General features: G+C 39.4%; 1 protein-coding gene across 3 annotated transcripts in view; it reads right to left on the bottom strand.

The window, feature by feature from the left end:
- Positions 1-488: 488 nt before the first annotated feature.
- The window catches only part of afap1.L (actin filament associated protein 1 L homeolog), a 104,732-nt gene continuing 78,538 nt past the window's right edge, over positions 489-26,682 (bottom strand). For 2 of the 3 annotated variants that reach the window (XM_018228470.2, XM_018228465.2), the window contains exons 12-18: positions 22,615-22,732; positions 20,718-20,981; positions 16,970-17,084; positions 16,579-16,743; positions 14,440-14,630; positions 5,971-6,132; positions 489-4,288 (exon numbers count right to left, since the gene is read on the bottom strand). In XM_018228470.2, the coding sequence (XP_018083959.1) occupies positions 4,262-4,288; positions 5,971-6,132; positions 14,440-14,630; positions 16,579-16,743; positions 16,970-17,084; positions 20,718-20,981; positions 22,615-22,732 (1,042 nt within the window). In that variant the 3' untranslated portion in view covers positions 489-4,261. The remainder of the gene's footprint in view (positions 4,289-5,970; positions 6,133-14,439; positions 14,631-16,578; positions 16,744-16,969; positions 17,085-20,717; positions 20,982-22,614; positions 22,733-26,682) is intronic. The other variant, XM_018228479.2, reaches the window with a different exon arrangement.

The raw sequence follows: 26,682 nt of genomic DNA, 5'->3' as shown, positions 1-26,682 counted from the left end.
AAAAGTTCACCAAACGACTCCATATTGATTGTAGGAGGTCCCCCATAGGCTAAAACACCAATTCAGCAGGTTTTAGATGGCGAATAGTCTCATTTGAAATCTTAAATGGTCAGTACATGATAATTTTCGAATTTCAATTTTTTTTTAAACTCAAATTGAATTTGGACTATTCCCTAGTCAAATTACACTAAAATAAACTCGAAATTCGACCCTTGATAAATCTGCCCCTTAGTATGTAATAGAATAACCAATTATAAGAAACTTTTCAAATGGTCTTTATTTTTCATAGCTACTGAATTATTTGCCTTCTTTTTCTGACTTTTTCCAGCTTTCAAATTGGGTTCACTAATCCCCTCTAAAAAACAAATGCTCCACAAGGCTACAAATGTATTGTTGTTGGTACTTTTTATTACTCATCTTTCTATTCAGGCCTGTCCACTCCAGTCTCTTATTCAAATCAATGCATGGTTGCTAGGGTAATTTGGACCCTAGCAACCAGATTTCTGAAATTGCAAACTGGGGAGCTGCTGAATAAAATGCTAAATAAAAATGAAAAATTAAAACCAATTGCAAATAGTCTCAGAACATCTCTCTCTACATCATACTTATAGCGTCATTTACCAAGTCCGAAAATATCTCATAATGAAAAATACTCCAACCGAACCCGGATTGATTTTTCCCCCTTTATTTATCATTTTCCCAAAAAATTCCTGTGCGGAGAAAAACACTATAAAATCATGAGGAAATTTGAATTGTATGAATTTTTCACCGAAAACTGCAACTTTTTTTTAAATTTGATGCCCAAAACAACAAAAAAATTGTGTTTTCCCCTTAAAAAGGCCAATGAGATAAATTCGGACTATAATAAATAACCCACTTAAAGTAAAGTAAAGCTCAAAGATGAAGAACCCCTTTAAAAATTTTAGGTACCTGTGCAGTAGAATCTTCTCATTGAAAACTCTTCCTAATACAAATGATTTCACAAAGACACTGTAATATATTTGTTTTGTAGAAGAACCCAGACTTCTCAGACACTTTCTTTTGGTTCCTCTGACTTGTGCTTAAGGGTATAATATGCAGAGCCAACAGATTTTCTCAGGCACCTCTCATTGCTTTTCAACAACTTCCTTTCCCAAGACATATCCCAGAAGGTCCAAGGTGTATATATTTTTTGACATATTTACAGACATAAATTAAACAAATTAACATTAAATGCAAATATACAAATAAATAATTTAATCTGAGGATTGAAACAAAAAAGTACTTTTTTTTCCTTAATTTGGGCTCAGGGAGATGGATCTTATTTTTGTGATTTGTATCTTTCCTTAGGCCATATAGATTCTTGTAATTGTCAGATTTTGTATGAAATAACTGAAAACATATTTCTCAATACAGAAATGTGCTATCATTTTAAACATTTTGTGTCCCTTCAAACTTTTACATTTACATTAAAAAGTGACCCTGCAGCACAAAACACAATCTTTGTGGATAGAAAAGTAAGAGTAAACTGGAGATACAGGTAAATGTTTCCTTATATATTAAATATATATAATTTGCTTTTGATTACCCTTCTGGGAATAGGGCGGACAACTCAACCTCAAGGTCAATTAGGGTGCCTATTTGCTCTCCTTGATACCTTTAGACGGCCATCTTGAAGCTCAATCAAACTGAGATATAAGGTACAAGCTTATTTGATGTCCTAGATATTCTTGGAACAATGGCTGAATGACTGATACGTCAATGCTTTCCTATATCTATCACCTTGTTAAGGGGGTCCTCGCCAAAGGCTGTACCTCCAAGGGGGGCTTGAACTGAAAAAAAATCGTCCATGGCCCAACAGATAGACCTTGTTTTCTAAAGTTTGACTGCTGACCAACACTCCAAAAAGCTGAGCCCTTCATTCCCACAAGCCAAACAGACATTTGCGGGGAGACGTAATAAAAGTTGGTAACCAAAAAATTGGCACAATGAGAACAATTTTTCCTTTGTACAAGAGACTTGCTTTCTTTAGAGATTTTGCAAACCTTTTGCATCAATGAACATTATGGGGGTAATTTAATTAAACTCGAATATATCTCATCTTTTCATTAAGGGAGAAGGAAAGGCTGTATTTACTTAGGGGTGCCAAAAATTAGCACCCAAGTGATTGTATATACTTACCTCACACCCCGGGCTGGTGCTCCTATCAGCAGAAAACTGCACCGGCCCGGGGTTCTTCCAGCGAGCACCAAGGATCGATCGGCTTCCGGCTTCTTCTTTCTTTGCGCAGGTGCGCCTGCATAGTAGAGTGAAAAGCCAAACTTTAACAAATAAGTCAGCTATATCATTCTATTGCGCATACGTCTGCCCCTGGAAATTTGAAGAAGGAAGAAGATGGAAGCCGATTGTTCCGTGCTGCTCGCTGGAAGAACCCTGGACACATGCAGTTTTCACCTGATAGGAGCACCAGCCTTGCATGTGACATTAGTATATATAATTACTTGGGGGTACCTAACTTTTGGCACCCCCAAGTAAATATGCAGTTCCTTCTCAAAAACCAAGCTCGACCAAAATCCAATACTATAAAATCGAGCAAAAACCCAAATTGTACAAATTTTTAGGATTTACCGGCTGAATTGCTCGATTTTTTCGGGTTATCGCCTAGAATTCTTTAGGACGAAACCCCGCGCAAATCTCATTCTCTTTAAATTGTAAAAGGGACATCTGCCATTGATGACCATGGCAGGTTAAAGGTGGTGGAATTACAGATTCGAACTTGGGGTATAATAAATATGGCAAAATTCAATTTTTTTTTCATGAAAATTTTCATCCCAAAAAACCTCGACCAGAAAAAAATGGAGCTTTAGTATAACCCCATATGTGTAAAAAAAATAAAAATCATGACAAGTAATTGAAAAATAATAAAAATCCCACCTTGCGCAGTCTTAAAAAAAAATGTGCTATGTGCTGCTGTTTAATGATAAACATTATATTGTGATGTGCAAATTGTTCTTGTGTATGCCATTGTTATCATTTACAAAGTTTTTTACATTTCCCCACTAAAGTCTATTAGCGAAGAGGCTCATATGGTGCTGCAGAAAAAACATCTTGTGATTCCAGACATTTTGTGATTGGTCAAGAAATGCAAACGATAACATATATAATCTGACTTTTTCAGGCAACATTTGACATTCACAGGGCAGGGACATTGGTCATTTGTTCAGTAACTCTTATTAGTATAATTATAATCATTTTAGTAGCCTTTTCCAACAAATAAAGGACTAGAGATTTTGTGCTTGATTTTACAACAGCGACCTTTCTGACCAGTTGGAATTCCTTGTACAAATGATCCAACATCTGTTCTTTTTGGAATGATGAGATAGCACCGACCTACTTATTTAGAATCTAGCACACAAAAGTCCATAAATAACAGAATAGAGGTGCTTAGGGGTGTAAAAGCTGGAAGGATATAATTCATTATGATTTCACCCTTATTTGCCCATTGCACATAAAAGTAGAGCTGTTCTTCTTCTGCATCAAGTGGAACACTAGGCAGCACTTTTGGAGTGACGAGTTGAAGGTGGAGTCTTTTTCTGAACTCTCCAAGAATTTATATCTATTTCTTTTTGGGTTTACACTTCCTTTTTAGGATCTGGCCCTGTTGCAATGTATTCAAGACCATTATAGCCGTGCTTTGTCAAACCAATATTGGAATGATCTAGGTAAGGACAGGACCCCGTATGGAATAAAAATCATATCAAACCAACCATCTCCACACCTCCAGTATATTTTGAGCCATGTACTGAGCTTGACTTTGACATTAACAATGGGCTGAAGGCACCGCAATACGAGAAACTTGATCGCTGAAAGCCGTTTCCTTTACAACCAGCGAGTATAAAAGTTGAGGGAAGTAGCAGACTGCATTAAAACTTAACAGTATACTTCAACTTTAGCGCTTTGAAGATGTTTGACGTGACCTTCCACAAGCGCAGAAATCAAAGATAACACTTCTCTTTGTAAGGAACACGTAAGGAAATGACAGACGGATGAAGAAGCACACTGTACCAGCAGCAAAAAAAAACGGAACAACATTGCTAGGAGTTCTGTTGAAGGCTGCGTTTGACGGAGACTGGTCCTTTCACTGCTGTCCCACAGGCACAATGCAAGTATGGATTTTATGCAACAGATTTGTAAATCAGGCTGTACCAAATAGTTGGCTGGTCAGTCCCTTGGTCGATGCTAGTTAAGGCAGTTACAGATGAAAACAAACCTCCTTTTTTCATTATGTGCCATTTTTGAGTTCCCATTCCTTTAAAAAAACAAAAAAAAAACAAGTGACATTTTCATCAGAACACTCTACAGTGGAAAACCATAGAGACATAGGGAGAATATACCAAATCCTTCGAGATACTGCTCAGGTCCAAATCAGAGCAATATATTGAAAGGCATCTCTTTTTGCTAAATCCCTGATGAAGATCCTTTGGGGAGGTTAAAACGCATTATGCAGTAGCATAACTAGAATGTGCTTGGCCCCCCTGCAAACAAATCTCCAGAGGGGCCTGACGCACTCTGATCCCCATCATCTCAAACCTCCCGTCCACTTCCTGCCCCAACTCCGCCCACTCCGTGTCCCTGTTTTTTTGTTAGCTATAGAGGAAGCAGACAAGCCTCCTTGTTCCCCAAGCCCCTCTGCAACTGCGGGGTCTGATCCTCTACAGTTACACCACTGGCGTTATATGTTATGGATTTATGGACTATTCACTCTGGGGTTGCTGTAATGTGTCAACCCAATTGAATTCGCAACTTGCTTCTTTAGAAGAAAGGAGGTTCTGCCAAAATATTCGGAAGGGTTTTATTACAGTGAGAGCTGAGAAGATGTGGAATTCTCAGTGGTACAGGCTGATACATTAGATAGCTTTAAGAAGGGGTTGGATGGTGTTTAGCAAGTGAGGGAATAATGGTTATGGGAGATAGCTCATAGTACAAGTTGATCCAGGGACTGGTCCCATTGCCATTTTGGAGTCAGGAAGGAATTGTTCCCCCTTTGAGGCAAATTGGAGAGGCTTCAATGGGGTTTTTGCCTTAAGGTAGCCATACACAGGGAGATCTGCTCGTATGTCGATGTCGCCAAACGAGCGCATCTCTTCCTGATATGCCCACATTGAGGTGGGCGATATCGGGCTGACCCAATCGTGAGCCCTACGGCCCAATGATTGGATCAGAATGGAGGTGGTCGGATCACAGGACTGCATCAATGAACAGATGCGACCGCAATACGACGGGATTTTTAACCCTGCCCGATTAACATCTGTCTGACTTTCAGGCGGATATCGATCGGGGAAGCCCGTCGGAGGGCCCCACACACGGGCCAATAAGCTGCCGACTCAGTCTGTTGGCAGCTTTTTTATTGGCCCGTGTATGGGGGCCTTTACTCTGGATCAACTAGCTGTTAGGCAGGTTAAAATAGGGTTAAAAGGTTGAACTTGATGGAAAGGTATTTTTTTTTAACCTAACTTACTACAGTATGTTACTATGTTTTATTCTGGGTGCATGGATGAACTGGACCACTGGGATAAATTCCAGTGGGCCCAGAAAGTGGTTAGCCCTTTCCACAAGCCAGCCTACCCCAGTCACCACTACCTCATGTTCCACTGTGGAATGCACGGCCACCTTTTAAATATTAATGATGAAAAGCACAGGGGCTGGGAGTAGTTTTGGCTTTGGCCGAGTGGCGGTGGGCCCTTTGGAGGCTCTAAACTACTGTACTTCCTAGCCATAATTGAACCCAAGACCCTACTGTGGAGGGGCAGCTATTACCCATGTCTCTCTTAATTTGTCAGATCCCAAGGCTAGGCATACACATTGTTTTGACTGCTTCCCATTTGCATGTATAGGAAGTGCTGTCATGGCATTCACTCCAATGGGAAGAGATCAGCATGTGGATCAAACAGCGACATGCACCCCCCCCATACATAAAGCAGTATCTCTTACCTTGGCCTTCCTTAAAACATGACCTCGTACAGGCGAGTTCCTTGCAGAGGGCTGTCTCTTTAAAAGGGCTGCACTGTTCACAGGTAGGGAGCATTCAGCATCACTTGTATCGCAGCTGGAGATGGGAGAATTCTCCATCGTGCGGTGCTTGAGGACCGGAGACTGCAAAAACCGAGAGAATTCCATTATAACCTTCACACCCTTGAAAACATATAAAGGCCAGCTGGAGCCCACAGAAATGTTCCTTTTAAAATAATATGTGAAAAACGCTACTCGGTCAGTCAATACTTCTCAGCGGCTGCCATATTGATTAAGGAGGACAGTGATATTGATAATCCCATTAAGTGAGGTTTCCAAGATCTCTTGTGCCAATATTCAATAGATACAACTTAACCCTTTAAGTGCCACCCCACGTAGAATCTACGTTCTGTGGGAATGACACTTGAAATGCCACAGAACGTAGATTCTACGTTCTGCAGCATTTCAGGGTTAGGGAACGGAGGATCGGCTTTTCAAGCCGCTTGCTCCGTTCCTTTTCGTTCCCCAGCCCCCAGGCAACGAGCAGGGGCTGGGAACGAGTGGCCCCTGAGGCGCGATCGCCCAGGGGCCCCAAGGCAGCAGAAGGCACGTGCAATATATGTGCCCTGCTGCTGCCTGCACTTTCAGAACGGAGGAGCGACTTGTAAAGTCACTCGCTCCGTTCTAAGTGCTATCCTCCGGTTCCCCAGCCCCTAGGCAACGAGCCTAGGTGAAGAACAAGGGGCCCCTGGGTCGCGATCGCCCAGGGGCCCCTAGGCAGCAGCAGGCACGTGAAATCTACGTGCTCTGCTGCTGCCTGCACTCTGTGAACAGAGGAGCGGCTTGTAAAGCTGCTCGCTCTGTTCAGACTCATTCCCCAGCCCCCAGGCAACAAGCCTAGGCAGGGAATGAGTGGCCCCTGAGGCTCTATAGCCCAGGGGCCCCAAAGGCAGCAGCAGCACGTGCAATGGACGTGCTATGCTGCTGCCTGCACTTCCTGGCCGCTAAGCTCCGCCCCTTTTACCGGATCATCAGAAGAGGACGGTGCCAGCTCTGCCTGCAGCACTCCTGGACGATCTGGACCCTACTACACCCAGGTTAGTGCCCATCCACACACACAAACACACAAACATACACTTTTTTTCCCATTACACACTTACATTCACACTTACACACAATCACATACATTTTTGGGGGATCAGGGGGTCACACACATTCACAGCACCCCCACACGCTTGCACACGCACACAACATGCAATTGGTCAGTTGTACACACACATACACACTTACACTATGTTGTGTCTTTGTTTTTTTGTTTTTATCGCATCGTCTGTTTTTTTTTGCCTGAAAAAACTGTTTTATTGCCATTGCGAATAGAGTATTCGCTAATTGCACTGCGCAATACCTTTTGTATGTTATTTTGGTGATTATACTGCAATTCTGGTGATTTTTGTGCATTTTTAGCCATTTTATTGCATGTTTAGCCATTTTATTACATTTTCAGCTGTGCGATGGTGTTGTTCCCCTGTTTCTGTCTGTAAAACTTATTTAGCCATGCTAAAATATTCAACCATTAATTCTGACTGCTGATTATAGTAGGCGGAAAAAAAAAGCATTGATTTTTGCGGTTTTGTTGGATTTTAGTGATTTTATACCATTTCGCTTTGTTCTTTGTTACTTCATTTTGACCATGAAAATTTTGTCTGCTATATAACCATTTGGAGGTCTCTGTGTGCAAAATAGTTTGGTAAATCTTTTCATACCAGGCATCAAACTGTTCAGTACACCCCTGGCGTTCATATTTAGGATGACTTTTGCTGGTACGTTACAAAATGTGGGGTATATAATGGGGTAAAATGCTTGCTTTGTGACTATTTTCAGAAATTCCATAAAAACTGTTATGTTTAGCATTGCTTTGCGGTTTGGTAGTTTGCAGTAGAAAGATGCAATTACCTGCTTTAGATTCGTCTGAATGTGTACTTTCGGAAAATATATGGGTTTCTAGGGTCTTCATACTGTTAGGGGGTCTTATGGTGCATAATGCACATACCAGGTGCTTGTATTGTAGCAGTCAGTGTGTCATACGTGAAAATTCATATGTACTATTTTCATTTGGGCGTCTCTGTATGCCACCTAGTTTGGTAAATCTTTTCATATCAGGCATCAAACTGTTCAGTACACCCCTGGCGTTCATATTTAGGATGACTTTTGCTGGTACGTTGCAAAATGTGGGGTATATAATGGGGTAAAATGCTTGCTTTGTGTCTATTTTCAGAAATTTCATAAAAAGCGTTGTGTTTAGGATTGCTTTGCGGTTTGGTAGTTTGCAGTAGAAAGATGTAATTACTTGCTTTAGATCCGTCTGAATGTGTACTTTCGGAAAATATATGGGTTTCTAGGGTCTTCATACTGTTAGGGGGTCTTATGGTGCATAATGCACATACCAGGTGCTTGTATTGTAGCAGTCAGAGTGTCATATGTGAAAATTCATATGTACTATTTTCATTTGGGCATCTCTGTATGCCACCTAGTTTGGTAAATCTTTTCATATCAGGCATCAAACTGTTCAGTACACCCCTGGCGTTCATATTTAGGATGACTTTTGTTGGTACGTTACAAAATGTGGGGTATATAATGGGGTAAAATGCAAGCTTTGTGACTATTTTCAGAAAGTTAAAAAAAAGCCTTATGTTTAGCATAGCTTTGTGGTTTGGTAGTTTGCAGTAGAAAGATGTAATTACTTGCTTTAGATTCGCCTGAATGTGTACTTTCAGAAACTATATAGTTTTCTAGGGTCTCCATACTGTTAGGGGGTCTTATGGTGCATAATGCACATACCAGGTGCTTGTATTGTAGCAGTCAGAGTGTCATATATGAAAATTCATTTGTACTATTTTCATTTGGGCGTCTCTGTATGCCACCTAGTTTGGTAAATCTTTTCATATCAGGCATCAAACTGTTCAGTACAGCCCTGGCGTTCATATTTACGATGACTTTTGCTGGTACGTTACAAAATGTGGGGTATATAATGGGGTAAAATGCTTGCTTTGTGACTATTTTCAGAAATTTCATAAAAAGCGTTATGTTTAGCATTGCTTTGCGGTTTGATAGTTTGCAGTAGAAAGATGTCTTTACATGCTTTAGATTTGTCAGACTGTGTACTTTCGGAAAATATATGGTTTTCTAGGGTCTCCATATTGTTAGGGGCTCTCATTGGCTGCTTATGTTGTAGTAGCCAGAGTGTCATACGTGAAAATTCATATCCACTATGTGGATTTGGGGGTCTCTGTATGCCACATAGTTTGGTAAATCTATGTTTATTGGGTATCAAACTGTTAAGTAGACCCCCGGCATTCATATTTAGGATGCTTTATGCTGGTAATGATACATGGACGATACAATGCTGGAAAGTTTAAGCTTTGAGGCAATTTTCAGGTATTTCACCAAAACTGCCATTTTTGGGAAAGCCTTGCGACTCAGTAGTTTGGAGCAGAAAGGCATGGGTACCCATTTTAGATTCAGTAGAATGTGTCCTTTCCAAAAATATATGGTTTTGGGGGGTAAACCAATATTTCTGTGTTTTTACCCCACAAAAAATGCAGTCAATGTGTTGATTTTTCATTAGCTGAAGTTACCCACAGGACTATTTGTATGAGCTAACTTCATTTTGGGGCCTCTAAATGCCAGATACTTTGGTAAAACTATGAACAATGGGCACCAAACTGTTTGGAGGAACCCTGGCAATCATATTTAGGGGGCTTTTTCTTGGCACCTAATGATACATGGGTGATATGGTGCTGGGAAGTTGAAGCTTTGAGGCAATTTTCAGATATTTCACCAAAACAGACAATTTTGGGAAAGCCTTGCGACTCAGTAGTATGGAGCAGAAAGGCATGGGTACCCATTTTAGATTCGGTAGAATGTGTCCTTTCCAAAAATATATGGTTTTGGGGGTAAAGCTATATTTCTGTGTTTTTACCCCACAAAAAATGCAGTCAATGTGTTGATTTTTCATTAGCTGAAGTTACCCACAGGACTATTTGTATGCGCTAGCTTCATTTTGGGGTCTCTAAATGCCAGATACTTTGGTAAACCTATGAACAATGGGCACCAAACTGTTTGGAGGACCCCTGGCAATCATATTTAGGGTGCTTTTTCTTGGTACCTAATGATACATGGGTGATATGGTGCTGGGAAGTTGAAGGTTTGAGGCAATTTTCAGATATTTCCCCAAAACCGACAATTTTGGGAAAGCCTTGCGACTCAGTAGTTTGGAGCAGAAAGGCATGGGTACCCATTTTAGATTCGGTAGAATGTGTCCTTTCCAAAAATATATGGTTTTGGGGGGTAAACCTATATTTCTGTGTTTTTACCCCACAAAAAATGCAGTCAATGTGTTGATTTTTCATTTGCTGAAGTTACCCACAGGACTATTTGTATGTGCTAACTTCATTTTGGGGCCTCTAAATGCCAGCTACTTTTGTAAACCTATGAACAATGGGCACCAAACTGTTTGGAGGACCCCTGGCAATCATATTTAGGGTGCTTTTTCTTGGTACCTAATGATACATGGGTGATATGGTGCTGGGAAGTTGAAGGTTTGAGGCAATTTTCAGATATTTCACCAAAACCGACAATTTTGGGAAAGCCTTGCGACTCAGTAGTTTGGAGCAGAAAGGCATGGGTACCCATTTTAGATTCGGTAGAATGTGTCCTTTCCAAAAATATATGGTTTTGGGGGGTAAACCTATTTTTCTGTGTTTTTACCCCATAAAAAATGCAGTCAATGTGTTGATTGAAGTTACCCACAGGACTATTTGTATGTGCTAACTTCATTTTGGGGCCTCTAAATGCCAGATACTTTTGTAAACCTATGAACAATGGGCACCAAACTGTTTGGAGGACCCCTGGCAATCATATTTAGGGTGCTTTTTCTTGGTACCTAATGATACATGGGTGATATGGTGCTGGGAAGTTGAAGGTTTGAGGCAATTTTCAGATATTTCACCAAAACCGACAATTTTGGGAAAGCCTTGCGACTCAGTAGTTTGGAGCAGAAAGGCATGGGTACCCATTTTAGATTCGGTAGAATGTGTCCTTTCCAAAAATATATGGTTTTGGGGGGTAAACCTATTTTTCTGTGTTTTTACCCCACAAAAAATGCAGTCAATGTGTTAATTTTTCAGTAGCTGAAGTAAAGTCCTGGACAATTTGGATGTGCTAACTTCATATTGGGGTCTCTAAATGCCAGGTACTTTGGTAAACCTATGCATAATGGGGATCAAACTGTTCAGTGGACCCCTGGCAATCATATTCAGGGTGCTTTTTCTTGGTATCTAATATAGTTTGGGATATGCGGAGCAGCAAAATAAAACCTTTGAAGTGATTTTTCAAAATTTTGATACATTTTTATAAAAACCGCTACGTTCAGACAAGCTTTGATGTTTGGTAGTTAGGAGTAGAGAGACATAGTTACCCATTTTGGAATCCGCAGAATGTGTACTTTCTAAAAATATATGGTTTTCTGGGGTAAACCTACAGTTTCAGGATTTTGTGGCCTTGGAATCTAAAGTATGCCGTTTTCTGCCTTAGTGCTTTCAAAATTCGGTAATATACTGCCGGGAGTTTTTGCTGTACAGATGTCCTAAATCTGGCTAAAACTATACATATCTGGTATTGGCACGTTCGTGAAACACGAGGCTTTCCAAATCAGTTGGATTTTCATGCGTAAAATGAAATATTTTTCTGGTATAAATGCATATATTGTGAAAAATAGGATTTTTTCATTTTTTTAGAGCTATAAATCTTTTTGCAGAGGTGGAAATACATGACAACTCAGGCAGATTTAGAAAGCTCAGTTTCTCCCGAAAAAAACAATATATAGTTTTCCTAGGTAAACTATAGGTTTCCCCTCAGAAAATGGCACTAAAGTGAGAGAGCACAAATGTTTCAAAAACGGCTGGCATTTCGCGTAACCAAAATGTGAAATTCTGCTGGCACTTAAAGGGTTAAGCAACTCTTGAAAGACAAGCTGAGTGCTCTCTGTTTCTCCTATAAAATGACTGTATCTGTAACTACAGGAACAAGTGCCTCTGATTGAGAGACTGCCTTCAGTAGATTATTCATATATTTTAAGTGTACAGTTGCCTCAAGCAAACAAAATCCATTAGACAGCACAAGCAAGTGTTGTACTTCTTTGACGGATACACAAACTGAACATAATACAGTCTAAAATAATATATATTCTTCAACAAACATTCATGTAAAATAGCTCATATTTAGCAATTTGATATCACAGCCCTGTTGTACAGTCCAGCCATAGGCCAGATCATTTAAGTTACTGTGTGCAGGAAGCTTCTTCGGACACTTCTCTGCTCATTCATACATTAATATTGCAACTTCCACATTAAAGGATAAGTAAACTTTTAAAGTAAGTGAATGTAACATTGATGACGGTGCTATTCTAAGCACGTTTGTAATTTTTATTCATTATTTATTTTCTTTTTTTTTCCCCAACATATAAGGGATACATGTGCAGTTAATATAAATTATTTTTGCTATAACAGAACCACCTGCTGGTCATTTTCCCACCAGTCTGACCACCAAGTAGTCAAGGAAGTTGTCAGGAGAAAGAAAGAGGCTGCTCTCATGTTCTTCTGTTTAGGAGAAAAATAGAAATTGTTCTCAAATCTTTCCTAAGCAGAAGAACATGAGAGCAGCCTCTTTCTTTCTCCTGACAACTTCCTTGACTACTTGCTGGTCAGACTGGTGGGAAAATGACCAGCAGGTGGCGCTGTTGTAACAAAATTATTTCATAATAGAGTCAGCTGGAAAGAGTCAGAAGAAGGCAAATGTTTCAAAAACTCTAAAAAAGCAAAAATGAAGGCCAATTGAAAAGTTGCTTAGAATTAGCCATTTTATAACTTACTAAAAGCTAACTGAAAAGTGAACCACCCCTTTAACAATATTGGCATGACTGCGAATATGAAAAATAAATGTAAAGTATGAATGTAAACTGCAAGAGTGCTCAGTGTACACTCTGTGTAATTATACAGTAAGTGGGGTCAGAGAACATATGCCCCCTTTAAATTTCAACCCCATCAATATATAACTCGAGCAATAGGGCAGCAGTGCTAAACACCACTCATATCAGAATCATTTGGAATTATATTTGTATAGATAAAAACATCCTTTTCTTTTTGATTTCTTATTATTTGTGCCCCTGAGGAAGACCACTATGGTCGAAACGCGTTGGGCTAAACAATTATTTTTTGCAATTTATGTAATCCCCCTTTTTGTTGATGTTGAATAAACTTTATTTCATTTTTTTTTTGTAAATTGCAATCCTTTCTTGGTTATTGGTATGTTAGCTTTGGAGACCCTTATGGTGAGCCTCCTATGGATTAGCACCTCGAATTTTAGTTTAAGGGTGTGCGCCTTCTTACTTTGATATTTTCAGTGTCGGATGCAATCAACTTCTACGTGGGACATTTGTATTACTTACATTAGATTCGGCACATCCGACGTGACGCCTGCAATTAGTCTCATCGTGTCGGAACGAAAGGTATCGCAGGTAAAATCGCCCAAGGAATTCTACCCTTATGTGCAGCCATGCATCAAAATTAATTGCTAATTAGCCAAGCAGGCTGAGGATTCCTTAAAGGCATACTGTCATGGGAAAAAATTTTTTTCAAAATATATCAGTTAATAGTGCTGCTCCAGCAGAATTCTGCACTGAAATCCATTTCTCAAAAGAGCAAACAGATTTTTTTATATTAAATTTTGAAATCTAACATGGGGCTAGACATATTGTCAATTTCCCAGCTGCCCCAAGTCATGTGACTTGTGCTCTGATAAACTTCAATCACTCTTTACTGCTGTACTGCAAGTTGGAGTGATATCACCCTCCCTTTCCCCCCCAGCAGCCAAACAAAAGAACAATGGGAAGGTGACCAGATAGCAGCTCCCTAACACAAGATAACAGCTGCCTGGTAGATCTAAGAACAACACTCAATAGTAAAAACCCATGTCCCACTGAGACACATTCAGTTACATTGAGAAGGAAAAACAGCAGCCTGCCAGAAAGCATTTCTCTCCTAAAGTGCAGGCACAAGTCACATGACCAGGGGCAGCTGGGAAATTGACAAAATGTCTAGCCCCATGTCAAATTTCAAAATTGAATATAAAAAAAATCTGTTTCCTCTTTTGAGAAATGGATTTCAGTGCAGAATTCTGCTGGAGTAGCACTATTAACTGATGCGTTTTGAAAAAAACATGTTTTCGGATGACAGGATCCCTTTAAGTGTCCGGTTTTAAAGGGGTGAGGTGGCAACCCTCAGCTGCAGCTGTGAGGCTCTGAAACTACAACATGTGGCTCCCAACCCTCTCCAACCCTCTCCAGCTAAAATCCTCTTAAATATATCAAAGTTCTCTTATCGCTGGAGCCTTTACCTGTGACCGAGATGTTCCCTGCTTGGGTTCAATAGTGAGGCCGAGTGTGACGCCCCCAGCCATGGCTTTCTTCAGACTCTCCTTCACCTCCGTAAGCTCCAATTCAAGGGCAACCCGCTCGCCCTCTTTAAGTCTGCATTCATCCTCCAGCTTCTTCAGCTTGTCTTCCAGCAGCACCTGGGATTTTCTCCCTGCAAATCACACAGTAGATGGTGGGGTATTATCACTGGACTCCAATATGGCAACTCTATGTTAAAGGGGAACTCCACCCAAAAACCCCATGGAAGAAAATGTTATTTGAAGCACAAATGTCAAAGGTTTTAAAGTTATTTCTACAATGAATTCACATGGAAAGCAATCTTCTGCAGCTCCAATTGCTGAATGATTGTTAACGGCAACTGCACTTGGGTTATTTATACCTATGTCTCCTTTGTGTGTAAATAGGGGAGTTCAATCCCTATACCTTATGTGCTGTTCTCTCACGAAGCAGCAGTAGCGTCACACTTTATGGCTGAAATGCTAGAATATTCTGTTAAAATATACATACCACAAAAATCAATGCTGACTTTAGAAATGAATGAAGTCTGTAATTTAGACAGGGATTGATGACCATAATGGAAGTTGATTTTGTTAACCAACTACGTATTTATATAAACAGTGTTGGCTGTGACAATCAACTTCAATCCAAAACAGAAAACACCTGCTTTTGCCCTTATCCACCACCAGGTGTCAGTTTTTAAGTTTGTATGTTGAACGTGCCAGCCTGTAGTTCAGTTTACTGATTCCAAGGCCAGAATAGTAAGGAAAAAAAACATGTTCTTGAGAAAAAAGAGTTTTGCCATTTTTAATGACATCTTCTCATTTCTGCTTTTAACCCTGTACTTGCTACCCCCCATAGAATCTACAGAGCTGGTAGTGCCACTGTGTTAACACTAAGGTTACAAGATCAGCTGAATATTCCGGCACACGTCTAGAATATCAAGGTAGAACGGCCACAGTTCCAGTTTTTATTTTCTAGGGATTAAAAATAACTCTCCATTTTTATTAACTGTGCTAATTAGGGCGATGAGCTGCTTTAGCCAACCAATAGAGAGGGTATCTCTGAAGCAAGCAATAGGTGAGGCGGATACAGAGTAGCCTGCTTACTGCTCAGAGGCAAAGGTTTTGATAGATGCAGTAATTAATAGTAACCAACCAAAAGTCAGCTCTTAATGGGACCCCTTTGTAACACGAGCTGAGTGAATGGGGCTTGTGCTAAACATACTATTTGCCTATTGTTTAAATTAAGAAATATCTATGGGTTCGGTTATGTCTGGCACTAAAAAATATGAAGCCAGTTTTTCTTCTGGTCCCACAGAACCTCTCTAGACGAGCTGATAAAACGAATTACCAGTCTGCTGAGAAGCCCCTGACAAATTGCCCTGTTTATAAAGAAGAAGGGGGCAGTAAGTTCAGTCAAATTAGCCCAGCTTTCAAATGAATGCTTTTTAACGGTGAAAAATAGGAAATTAGTTTTTTTTTATTAAAACAAATGGCAGAATGTAATTTCATATTGATCAGAACTTTGTAACTAAAAAACCCTGTTTTATATATAAATATGACATTGGCTGTATACGCTCACATAAATATAGTATTTTTATTTTCGAACAAAAGTCCCGGTGTTGCTGGTTTTCTTGAATAATGTATGAAATTTTACCTTGCACCTGGGTATAGAGTAGAAGTGGTGTGACATTCTCCAGTTTACATATATATATATATATAGTGAATAAAGTACCTCCTTTTGTAAAATATAAGGATATTATAAGTAACCGAGGAGTTTCATGACCATATACTTCAGCTGAGTGTTTTTATACAGGTCATGGAACTCAGAGGTAACTTCTAATATCCTCATATTTTACAACTGGGGGTACTTTATTTATTATAACACACAAGTTTCAGTGAGTCATGTGACAGAAATGACATCACTACTCACCGTTTATAACTGATGACATCAGAACTTTTTATGTATTATATATATATATATATATATATATATATATATATATATATATATATATATATATATATATATATATATATATTTATATAAAAATAACCTTTCAGAAGAAGCAGCAGCAGGAATTTTTGCGTAAAACTTACCAGCATTGGCTTCGATGGCAGCTCGTATGTCCCTTCTCTCCTTCCGTAGCTGAGCCAATCGGTTTCTTAGCGCTTCTTTCTTTTTCAGCAATTCCTCCTCTTTCATCTGCAGTCTTTTTGCATCTGCTTCCACCCGGTTCTTCCCATATTTGTACTGTTCGGCATCTAAGCTCACAAAAGGAATCAGCAGGTGTGAGATATTATTAGCAGCAGCATTATATAGCACCAAAATGTTTCTGCATCATTGATTCTTAATGTAGATGTCCATCAAAAATTGTGATGTTTGGTTAAAAGTTGCTATCCCTGATGAAGCACCATCCCATAACCTGACCACCAGTACAAACATGCCTAACAGTATATACAAAGGAAAAAGACCGGCTGATGTTCTTACTTGAGGCAGCGCGTTTCACGTTGGTCGCCGGGGCTGCATTCTTTGGCTGGCTGCTGTTTATTCTTGGTTTTGCAGCAATGCCGTTGGCCATGGCAGGTGGCTTCTTGCTCTTCAGCTGTTTGGGAGAAATATTTCAACATTAATTGTTATTTTTCTGACTTGGCTCTTTGATTTGACTCACTTGTTACATAGTTATAGTTACATAGTTACATAGTTAAATTGGGTTGAAAAAAGACAAAGTCCATCAAGTTCAACCCCTCCAAATGAAAACCCAGCATCCATACACACACACTTGTGTAAGGCAAGAAAACATTAAGCTTATTTACAAGCACCTCAATAAAAAAACAAAGGCACCAAACGTTCTTATGGCAGGATCCACAATCTATTCAGAGCTGCGCAATATGTTGGTGCTATATAAATACATGCAATTGTCAGTTGCCATGACACTTCTGGTGGTTCAATGGCTGGTGCATTATTTGCAAAAGTGCAATAAAGTAGAGGTAAAAAGTAAGTAACTGGGGGCGGGTGCCTAACAAATTGGCTCCAGTGAATACAACTTTCAACCTGTGTGTGTGTGTATATATATGTATATATATATGTGTATATATATATATATATATATATATATATATATATATATATATATATATATATATATATATTATAAAAGAAAATAATATATATATTATATATTATATATATATATATATATTATAAAAGAAAATAATATATATATTACAATATATAATATAAAAGAAAAAATAAAAATAACATAATATATATAAATATATATTATATAAATATAATATATATAATAAATGAAAATAATATATATATATATATATATATATATATATATATATATATAGTATAATGAATCTTCGAGCAGTTCTAAGAAGAGTAACATGACAAGACTCTTATTCTCTGTAAACACATTTTTATCCGACTGGCCAAAATGAACAGCAGGTGGCGCTGTTGTTTCAAATTCATTAAATCAGCAGTATAAAAACTGCTAATATCTTTTAAGGGGCTCCATTTTTCTTTAAGAAACACTGATCTAAGTGGCATGGCTGTCACAGGGGGACTTTATGACTCACTGTGGCCTAAGGCCCAAAGAGCTGTTTGCTTCTACCACAGTTGCTGAAATATGGAATCAAACAGTTTACATCAATATTTCTGACCACTAACACAAGTCATTCCCCATGGATGGGATTTCAGGAATGTTACTCCTATCTCCAGCAGGCAGGATGTGAATTCACTCACAGGAACAGCTAAATGTCGTGTCTGTGTAGACCATGTGCCGATAGGCCTTTGTTATCTGCCACCAGACGTCATGATGTTGTTCCATCATCCCTACCTGGAAGTAAGTTGCTGAAAATATCTCATTTACTTTCATAAACATGTATCCTTATCAGGATTTCATTCTGTTACTGGAAATTGCAGTACCTCCAGAACAGGACAGATAAAAAACTCAACATGTTGTCTCTACTACAGTGAATGGAAAATGATGAAATACCTATCTGTTAGCAGCACTGTAATTGACTTTATCTGCTACGATTACTGCCTTTTCATGCAATGTTACATGGATGAGCTTTTCCACATGCTCACATTATGCTCCAATGAGAAATCATTAGACTGTGGAGCATGTCCCCTGGAGGGAGAGGCAAGTTGTCATGTGCTAGTAGATTTAGGTTTATCTTTATCGTATATGTTTATTGAGAATCAATGTACCATCATCTCAACAAAATCAGAGATACATGATGATGATGATGATGTCTAAGGATGATGGCACAAGGCAATCTACTCTACTGAGGGTGACAAAACTCTGGAAAAAGACTTCCCATAGTATAATATTAAGTATAACCTTAAGTAAAAACTGTCATGGCGATCGGTCGTTTAGTCGATCAGTAGAAATTTTTTGTCGTCTAACGATACCTCTGCATGTATTTCCTATCTGATGATTTCTGTCACTACTATTTGTTGGACATAACTTTCATACGATTGCTGTCAGTGACAGAACATCTCCTGATTTGGGTATTTTTTACTACTTTATTTGATCTGAATGGTTATTGGTAGGTCAGGAGATTGCACAGCATGATCGATTGTCCGATATTAAGGTTACATCTGCAAGTCTATGGCAAGCTTAGAATTGATGGCTGACAGGGAGATTTGTTGCCCTGAGATAAAAATGCACAACTGCAGGCATCAAATCTCTTGAAAATGCTCTGTGCCTGCCCTATGTGCCCTGTGTGTGTCATACTCAGCCTGCCATATGCTCCCTGTATGTGACATACTCTGCCTGTCCTGTGCTCCTTGCATGTGCCATATTTTGCTCCTTGTGTGTGCCATACTCTGCTTACCCTATGCTCCTTGTGAGTGTCATACTCTACCTACCCTACTCTCCCTGTGTGTGCCATACTCTGCCTGCAATATGCTCCCTATGTGTGCCATACTTTGCCTGCCCTATGCTCCTTGTGTGTGCCATACTCTGCCTCCTATGCTCCTTGTGTGTGCCATAATTCGCCTTCTATGCTACCTGGATGTGTTGTACTTCGCATGCCCTATACTCCCTGTGTGTGCCGTACTTTACCTGCCCTGTACTCCGTGTGTGTGCCATACTCTGTCTGCCCTATGCTCCTTGTGTGTGCCATACTCTGCCTTCTATGATGCCTTGATGTGCCGTACTTTGTCTGCCCTTTACTCCCTGCCCTATACTCCCTGTGTGTGCCATGCTCTGTCTGCCTTATGCTCCCTGTGTGTGCCATACTTTGCCTGCCCTATGCTCCTTGTGTGTGCGCCATACTCTGCCTTCTTTGCTCCCTGGATGTGCCGTATATTGCCTGCCCTATGCTTCCTGTGTGTGCCATACTCTGCCTGCCCTATGCTTTGTGTGTATGAATACAACTTTAGACCTGTATGTATAGTATATATGTATGCATATATGTATGTATGTATGTGTATATATATATATATATATATATATATATATATATATATATATATATATATATATATATAAATAAAACAATATATATAATATATAATTATATCAAATAATAAAAAGAAATAACATATAAAATATATACTGTATATTATATAAAAAAAAATATATATATATATATATATTAGAACCCCCAGTAGAACCTCCTGTATATTGTGTTACAGAAAAACACAAGAGATTTTAACCAATATTACCCAATGACAAAGAACGGTGCCGCAGCGACTATTTTCCGATTGGGTAGAAGAGTATGTGACTGCCTCCAGAGGAAAGTATTGTAATCACTACTGCTATACAAAGAGAACGAAGGTGGCCAAAATTGCCTATGTGTCACTGGCATCCAAAAATGCTTGATCCCTTGATATATGGTATAGTAACAGCAAACACCTTGATTATTAACCACATGCACAAAACTAAATCAAAGGCTCATCACCAATTTTATTATAAGATGTCTCTGTGTCTGTAATAAAATTAGTAATTTCATTTCATATTGTGCATGTGGTTCCTTAGTAAGCTTTAGACATGTATGCTGATCAGGGGAACGTGTATACCATGGCTAAATTTTGGCCACATAGTTGTGTGCAATGTCTGACCTTAAGGGACAAGTAGAAAGACAATTAGAGAGTGCTGAAGACAGGAGACAGAACATAAGGCAAGTGATACAATAAGAATGATAAGACTGAATGAGCAGGAAGTAAAGCTAAACATGCAGGATGGGAAATGGATCAAGCATAGAACAATAAATTGTACCTGAGACTGGGAACTGAGAGGTCCCCTCCCTACAGCAGAGTTGTTAGTGACAGACTGAGAAGACAGACTGGATGAGACAGGAGATTTGTAGTGGTTAGGAGGGAGTTTATCAGAAGAAAACCTATTGGCTTTTTTATCAGCTGGTGGATAGCGGGCAAAGATTTTCGGAGATGGTAAGTTATCGTACAGGTCTGCATCATCGTAATATACTTCTTCTCCATTCTTTCTGTTACGGTATGTCTCATAGTCCTCATCAGGTCTCCACTGCAACACACATACTGGTAGTGTTAGCAAAGAGAACATGCAACAGCGCAAAAGAGTTACTGGATACCATTGTCGGGTACAAAAACCATAGAGTAGTTGAAATAAAGGTCATAGATCAGAGGTCTGTACCAAGTCATTGTTAAGGAACAAAAATATAATGAGCCTGTCTTCTCATGATCAGAAAAATAAAGTACAACCTTCAAAAAGCCCTTCTTCATGTACTCTAAAGATCGCCAGGTGAGTGAAAAAAGCAAGCTTATCTTAAGGTATGACCATACAATTTAGAATAACTGAAGGAAATAAGAACTTTTCCATACAGTGACCACGGGTTGATGATTCTCCACAATGGGTTCAGAGAGGTTCCACCTGGTTTCTTGCATCAAGCCAAGATCTTGACAACTCTTATCAAAATACATCTTTCTTTCAGCAATATTAGACAAGAATACAGTAGCCACAAACAACTAAACAATCTTTAGGTAAAGGTAAAAATAGCTAAAACCCCCCAGGGGTATCCAGCTGCTGCATAAAGGGATACTGAAATGGGAAAAAATAAATTTCAAAACGCATCAGTTAATAGTGCTGCTCCCGCAAACGTCAGCACTGAAATCCATTTCTCAAAAAAGCAAACAGTTTTTTTAATTTAATTTTGAAATTTGACATTGGGCTAGACATGTCAGTTTCCCAGCTTCCCCCAGTCATGTGACTTGTGCTCTGATAAACTTAAGTCACTCTTTACTGCTGTACTGCAAACTGGAGTGATATTACCCACCAGCCTCAATTTTTACATTGAAAGCACTGAACAGTGTAATTTTCTTAAAAGGCCTTTATTGAAAAAATGGGCTTTTTTCTTGGACAGATATACAGCGATGTTTCAAGCTAGCAACAGCCTTTCCTCAAGCAGCCTAACAACAGAACAATAGGAAGGTAACCAGATAGCAGCTCCCTAACAGAAGATAACAGCTGCCTGGTAGATCTAAGAGCAGCACTCATTAGTAAAATCCAGGTCCCACTGAGACACATTCAGTTACATTGAGAAGGAAAAACAGCAGCCTGCCAGAAAGCAGTTCCATCCTAAAATGCTGGCTCTTTCCGAAAGCACATGACCAGGCAATGACCTGAGATGCACCTACACACCAATATTACAACTAAAAAAGTACACTTGCTGGTTCAGGAATTCAATTTTATATTGTAGAGTGAATTATTTGAAGTTTAAACAGTGTCATTTAGAAATAAAAACGACATCATAAAAATCATGACAGAATCCCTTTAAGTATAAATCTCATCACTTCAATGAAAACAGCATTGGATACTCTGGAGTTAATACTAGTAATCACGAAGATGATGGAGAAACTGAAGTCAAAAAGTTCTATTTCAATCACTAGCAATGTCTGGACAGACAACTAAAAAAATAAACCTATTGTTTAAGTGGTCTGCATGTAAGAACATCCTAGACGTTAATGTTACAGGCTATTGAATATTTTGACAAATAAATTAGTGTCTGGTATACTTAATGGAGACCTGTTATTGGTCTATATTGGTCATGCAGTCAATGCTAACAATTAGCTGTTGCCAGGGTTTAAATGTTTGCTATTGATTTGTTGCTGTGCGTGTGCCATGCCTGTTAAATGCTTACCAGTCCATTAATGCACGGGACATCATCATAATGAAGGGCCACGCCACTGGGACAAGAATAGCCATTTGTAGTAGCTTCTCGGTATGGGTTTGCAGAGATCACTCTTCTGTTCATAAAGCTACAAAAGAAATAGAAATACACATTGACTCCCTAAAAACCTCATTAACCCAGAAATCCTATTAAAATAAACTTTTGGCATGTTGACACCATTAGCTTCATGGCCTTTCAGCTCCATGGCCCATCAGACTTTTCCAATTTATTTGAAAGTGAGCTATTATGCTTTGTGATACACTATACGGCCAAAAGTATCCAGACACCTGTCTGTTCAACGTCTCAGAGGTGACTGACATATGCTTGGTCCTCCATTCACTTTGTGTGAAGCTAAGCAGAAACCGAAAAGGGTCTTCCACAAACACGGAATTGTCAACAATGTCATTGTATGATGCGGCACCAGTGTCAGTAATGATGGCTGTGGCCTTAATAGCCCATTCCAGTCATTAGAATAGGTGTCCTTATACTCTTGGCCGCAATGTGTATAAAAACAATAATGTCCGCACAATAATCCACGGTATTCTAAGAAGGCACAGTTGGAGTGATTTGTTTTTACACTTTGGCAAGATCGGGCACGTACTAATAACTTGCAGCTTAGATGTAATTTTCTACAGATGACTAATCTTCTTCTTCTTACGCTTCCTTTCTTTCCCACCTAGAGTTAACATGCTACATCAGCCTGGCAGAACAGTTCAACCAAGAGAAACTTTCATAGGGTTTGATGACAGAAAACACGATTGTTATCATGTGTAGATAAAATACAACAAAAAATGTGAGGAAAACACCAAGCACTGATCTTTTACTAATATCAACAAAGCTTATGGTGACTCCATACTTGACTCCGTGCGCCAAGTCCTAATCAAAACGACCACACATAATGAGTAGCTGTGTTGTCCTTAACTAGCGCCCTCTGGTGTTGCAAAACGGAAAGCAAAGACAAGCCGCAAATTTAGGATTCCCCTTACATGTACAGGAAGGAGTTTGTGGCTTATAGAAATTCTGTTGACTGCTACAGACAGAGCTCTCCTTGCTCCCTATGCAATATATTCAGCCTGAAATCTGCAGTTACTGGGCAATATGACTTGTGGGACTGAGCTTATTTAAAGACCCCTGTTGCCTACCCTTCTCAATGATGTTTATTTGTTATATAAGGACACTTTAGTTATCAGCGTGCCATCCAACATGTGCCCCAAATGTGACTAAGCTAAGAAAAACAACAGAATGAGACGTGTTTGAGTTGTTCCCAAAAAAGTAGCATACACCGGTTTTCAAAATAGCTGCTTAATCCGGCACTAGGTACAGAGTACAGCATAGAAAACATCAAAGGAAGCTTCTGCTGTTCTATCCAGCCCTCCTCTGAGTAATCAAGGGGCACACCTGTTACATTTTTATATAGCAGAGTAAAATTGCTATCATGAAAACTAAAAATTACTGTAAATTGCACAGCACTCTGAGCAACTTTACACAAATTAATATACAATGAAATCTCAATTTTACATCCCTGATTTTAAGTTTTCCTTCATTTTACATTGTTTTTTTTTTTGTGGTCCCACCTATATATTATGCATAATACATTTCCCTGTTTTTACATTTTCTGGATTTTACACCATTTTTTTTCGGTCCCCTGAAAAATGTAAAATGGGTGTTCTACTGTGATATATACACACACATACAGGTATAGGATCCCTTATCTGGAAACCCGATATCCAGAAAGCTCCGAATTACGGAATAGACTCCATTTTATCCAAATAATCCAAATTTTTAAAAATGATTTCCTTTTTCTCTGTAATAATAAAACAGTAGCTTGTACTTGATCCCAACGAAGATATAATTAATCCTTTTTGGAAGCAAAGCCAGCCAATTGGATTTATTTAATGTTTAAATGAATTTCTAGTAGACTTAATTACGGAAAGATCCGTTATCCGGAAAACCCCAGGTCCCGCGCATTCTGGATAACAGGTCCCATACCTGTATATCTATTGCTGCAACTCACCAGAACAAAGGCAAAATGGGAAAATCAAGGCATAGGTAACTTGATGAAGTTGTCAGAATGGACTTCTGGTAACTTAGTAAAAACACAAATATTAAACTTTGCAGCTTTCTTCTGCTGCCTCTGCTTTTTCTATTTCTCGTAACTTCAGTTGCATGCGTGCTGTGCATCATAATTCAAATTCAAGAAAGGTTGGCTGCTTGCCTGGTCTTCTTAAAATTCCAGACCACCTCAAGGGTTTGCAGAATAAATACAGCCATTTAATTAAATTTAATAAGAATGGTTAGCATCCATCAGCTGAGATAGCAGTATTTGTGGCCAAACTTGGATGTTGTTACCATCATCGTTTTGATTTATGAAACAGCGTTAAGGAGCATGACCTCATGGGTTTTGGAAATGAAACATTAACCAACTGGTTAATTATAGCAAATTTTAAATATGAGGTCGGATTTTATTAAAGGGCGAACTGTCTCCTGTGGCAATTTTTTTCCCAAGTACATAATCATATTATTTTATACTGTATATGTTTTCTTTGTATATTTTTTCAATAAAATGGCACACGGGGGCGTTTTCACAGCCGTAGCACTATTCATAAAGCCCTTCATCTGTCACCACTTGTAACATTTTTAATGACATGCATCTTGGCTGATACACTGAGTGGTGACAGGCAAACAACCCCACCGAAACTCTTGGAGGTCTGGCCCATGTGTGTGCATTAAAGAGCATTAGGAGCAGAGACTGGCAGAGAATGCTGGTGTGGCCTTTGTTGTTCTCTGCTTGAGGGCAGTGGCCATAAATCTACCATATAATCAATACAAGCAGTATCAATTTGGATAACCTATATGATTTTGAGAATTATTCAGTTACTAGGAAAAGACTCAATGCCTAAGTCTTCTGGCAGAAATAAAAAAAGTAAATAAGAACCTTGATGAACCGGAAACTCCTCCACATAGAAAGACAAAGACACTGCTTATAGATTTACAGATTATGGCAAATTCTAATGTCTGTTTTTCTTTTTTGCATGGAGTGTTTTTGCCACATGTAGTAAAGTCCTATGGATCAAAAATGAGCTTCCTCCATAAACACTGCACCAACCTAAAATATAGTCTGTAGACTTCTGCAAGGAGTTCTGCTGTTTGTATTCTTTATTTATGTACTATTTTATTTTAAATATATTCAGGTTTTACAAAATGACATACATGTCAGGATCAAACCAGGGACCTTTGGGTTTCTGGCTCGATACTATAACCATTTGGCCAGATGAGCAGCCTGTAGGGTTGCTCACTATATGTTACCTGGCCTCTGCAGCCCCAGCCCAGCAGCAGCCTGATTGGTTGCAGTCAGCCAATCAGGGCTGACTCTGCCCTATATAAGACCAGCCCTAAAAACACTCCTTGCCTGAGCATTGGTTCCCATCCTAGCAGTGCGGCATTGTCCCGAGGTACGGGTTCCTGTTCTAGCCTCCTTCATATTCTGCCTTGCCTTGCCTTGCCTTATCTTGTCTTGTGTGAACCCTTCCCTGTCTTGTTCTGCCTGGCTCTGAACCTTGTCCTGTCTTGATCTGCATTATCTTCCCCTTCCAGTTCTGCTCCGGACCTGCTTTAAACCTGGATCTTTCCTTGCTTTAACCTTGCTGCAACTTTGCCCTGCTCAGCTTCCCTTGCTATTCTGAATCTTGCTTTGCTCCTCACTCTAAACCTGATCTTGCCTTAACCATATTCTGCCTTGACCTTGAACTGACCTTGCCTTTCTGGTTCCTGCTTCCTGTTCTGTTCTAACCTGTACCCTGTCTATATCTTGCCTCGTCTTGCTCTGCATCTTGCCCTGCCTTTTCCAGTCCTCTCCTGCTACCCGCTCCAGTCCTCTCCTGCTATCCACTCCAGTCCTCTTGCTATTCTGCTCTAGTCTCTATTCTGCTCCAGTCTCCTTCCGCTATCCAGTCCTACTGATCCCGATTTCAAATCTGCTCCCGAGCTACACCTGCACCACCCTGTCTTATACTTCGTCTGCTCCTGTCTCCTGTGCTA

The sequence above is a fragment of the Xenopus laevis genome, chromosome 1L (assembly GCF_017654675.1).
Source record: "Xenopus laevis strain J_2021 chromosome 1L, Xenopus_laevis_v10.1, whole genome shotgun sequence".
NCBI lineage: Eukaryota > Metazoa > Chordata > Amphibia > Anura > Pipidae > Xenopus > Xenopus laevis.
Note: the sequence above shows the minus strand (reverse complement) of the source record. Positions and strands in the feature narration are given on the sequence as shown.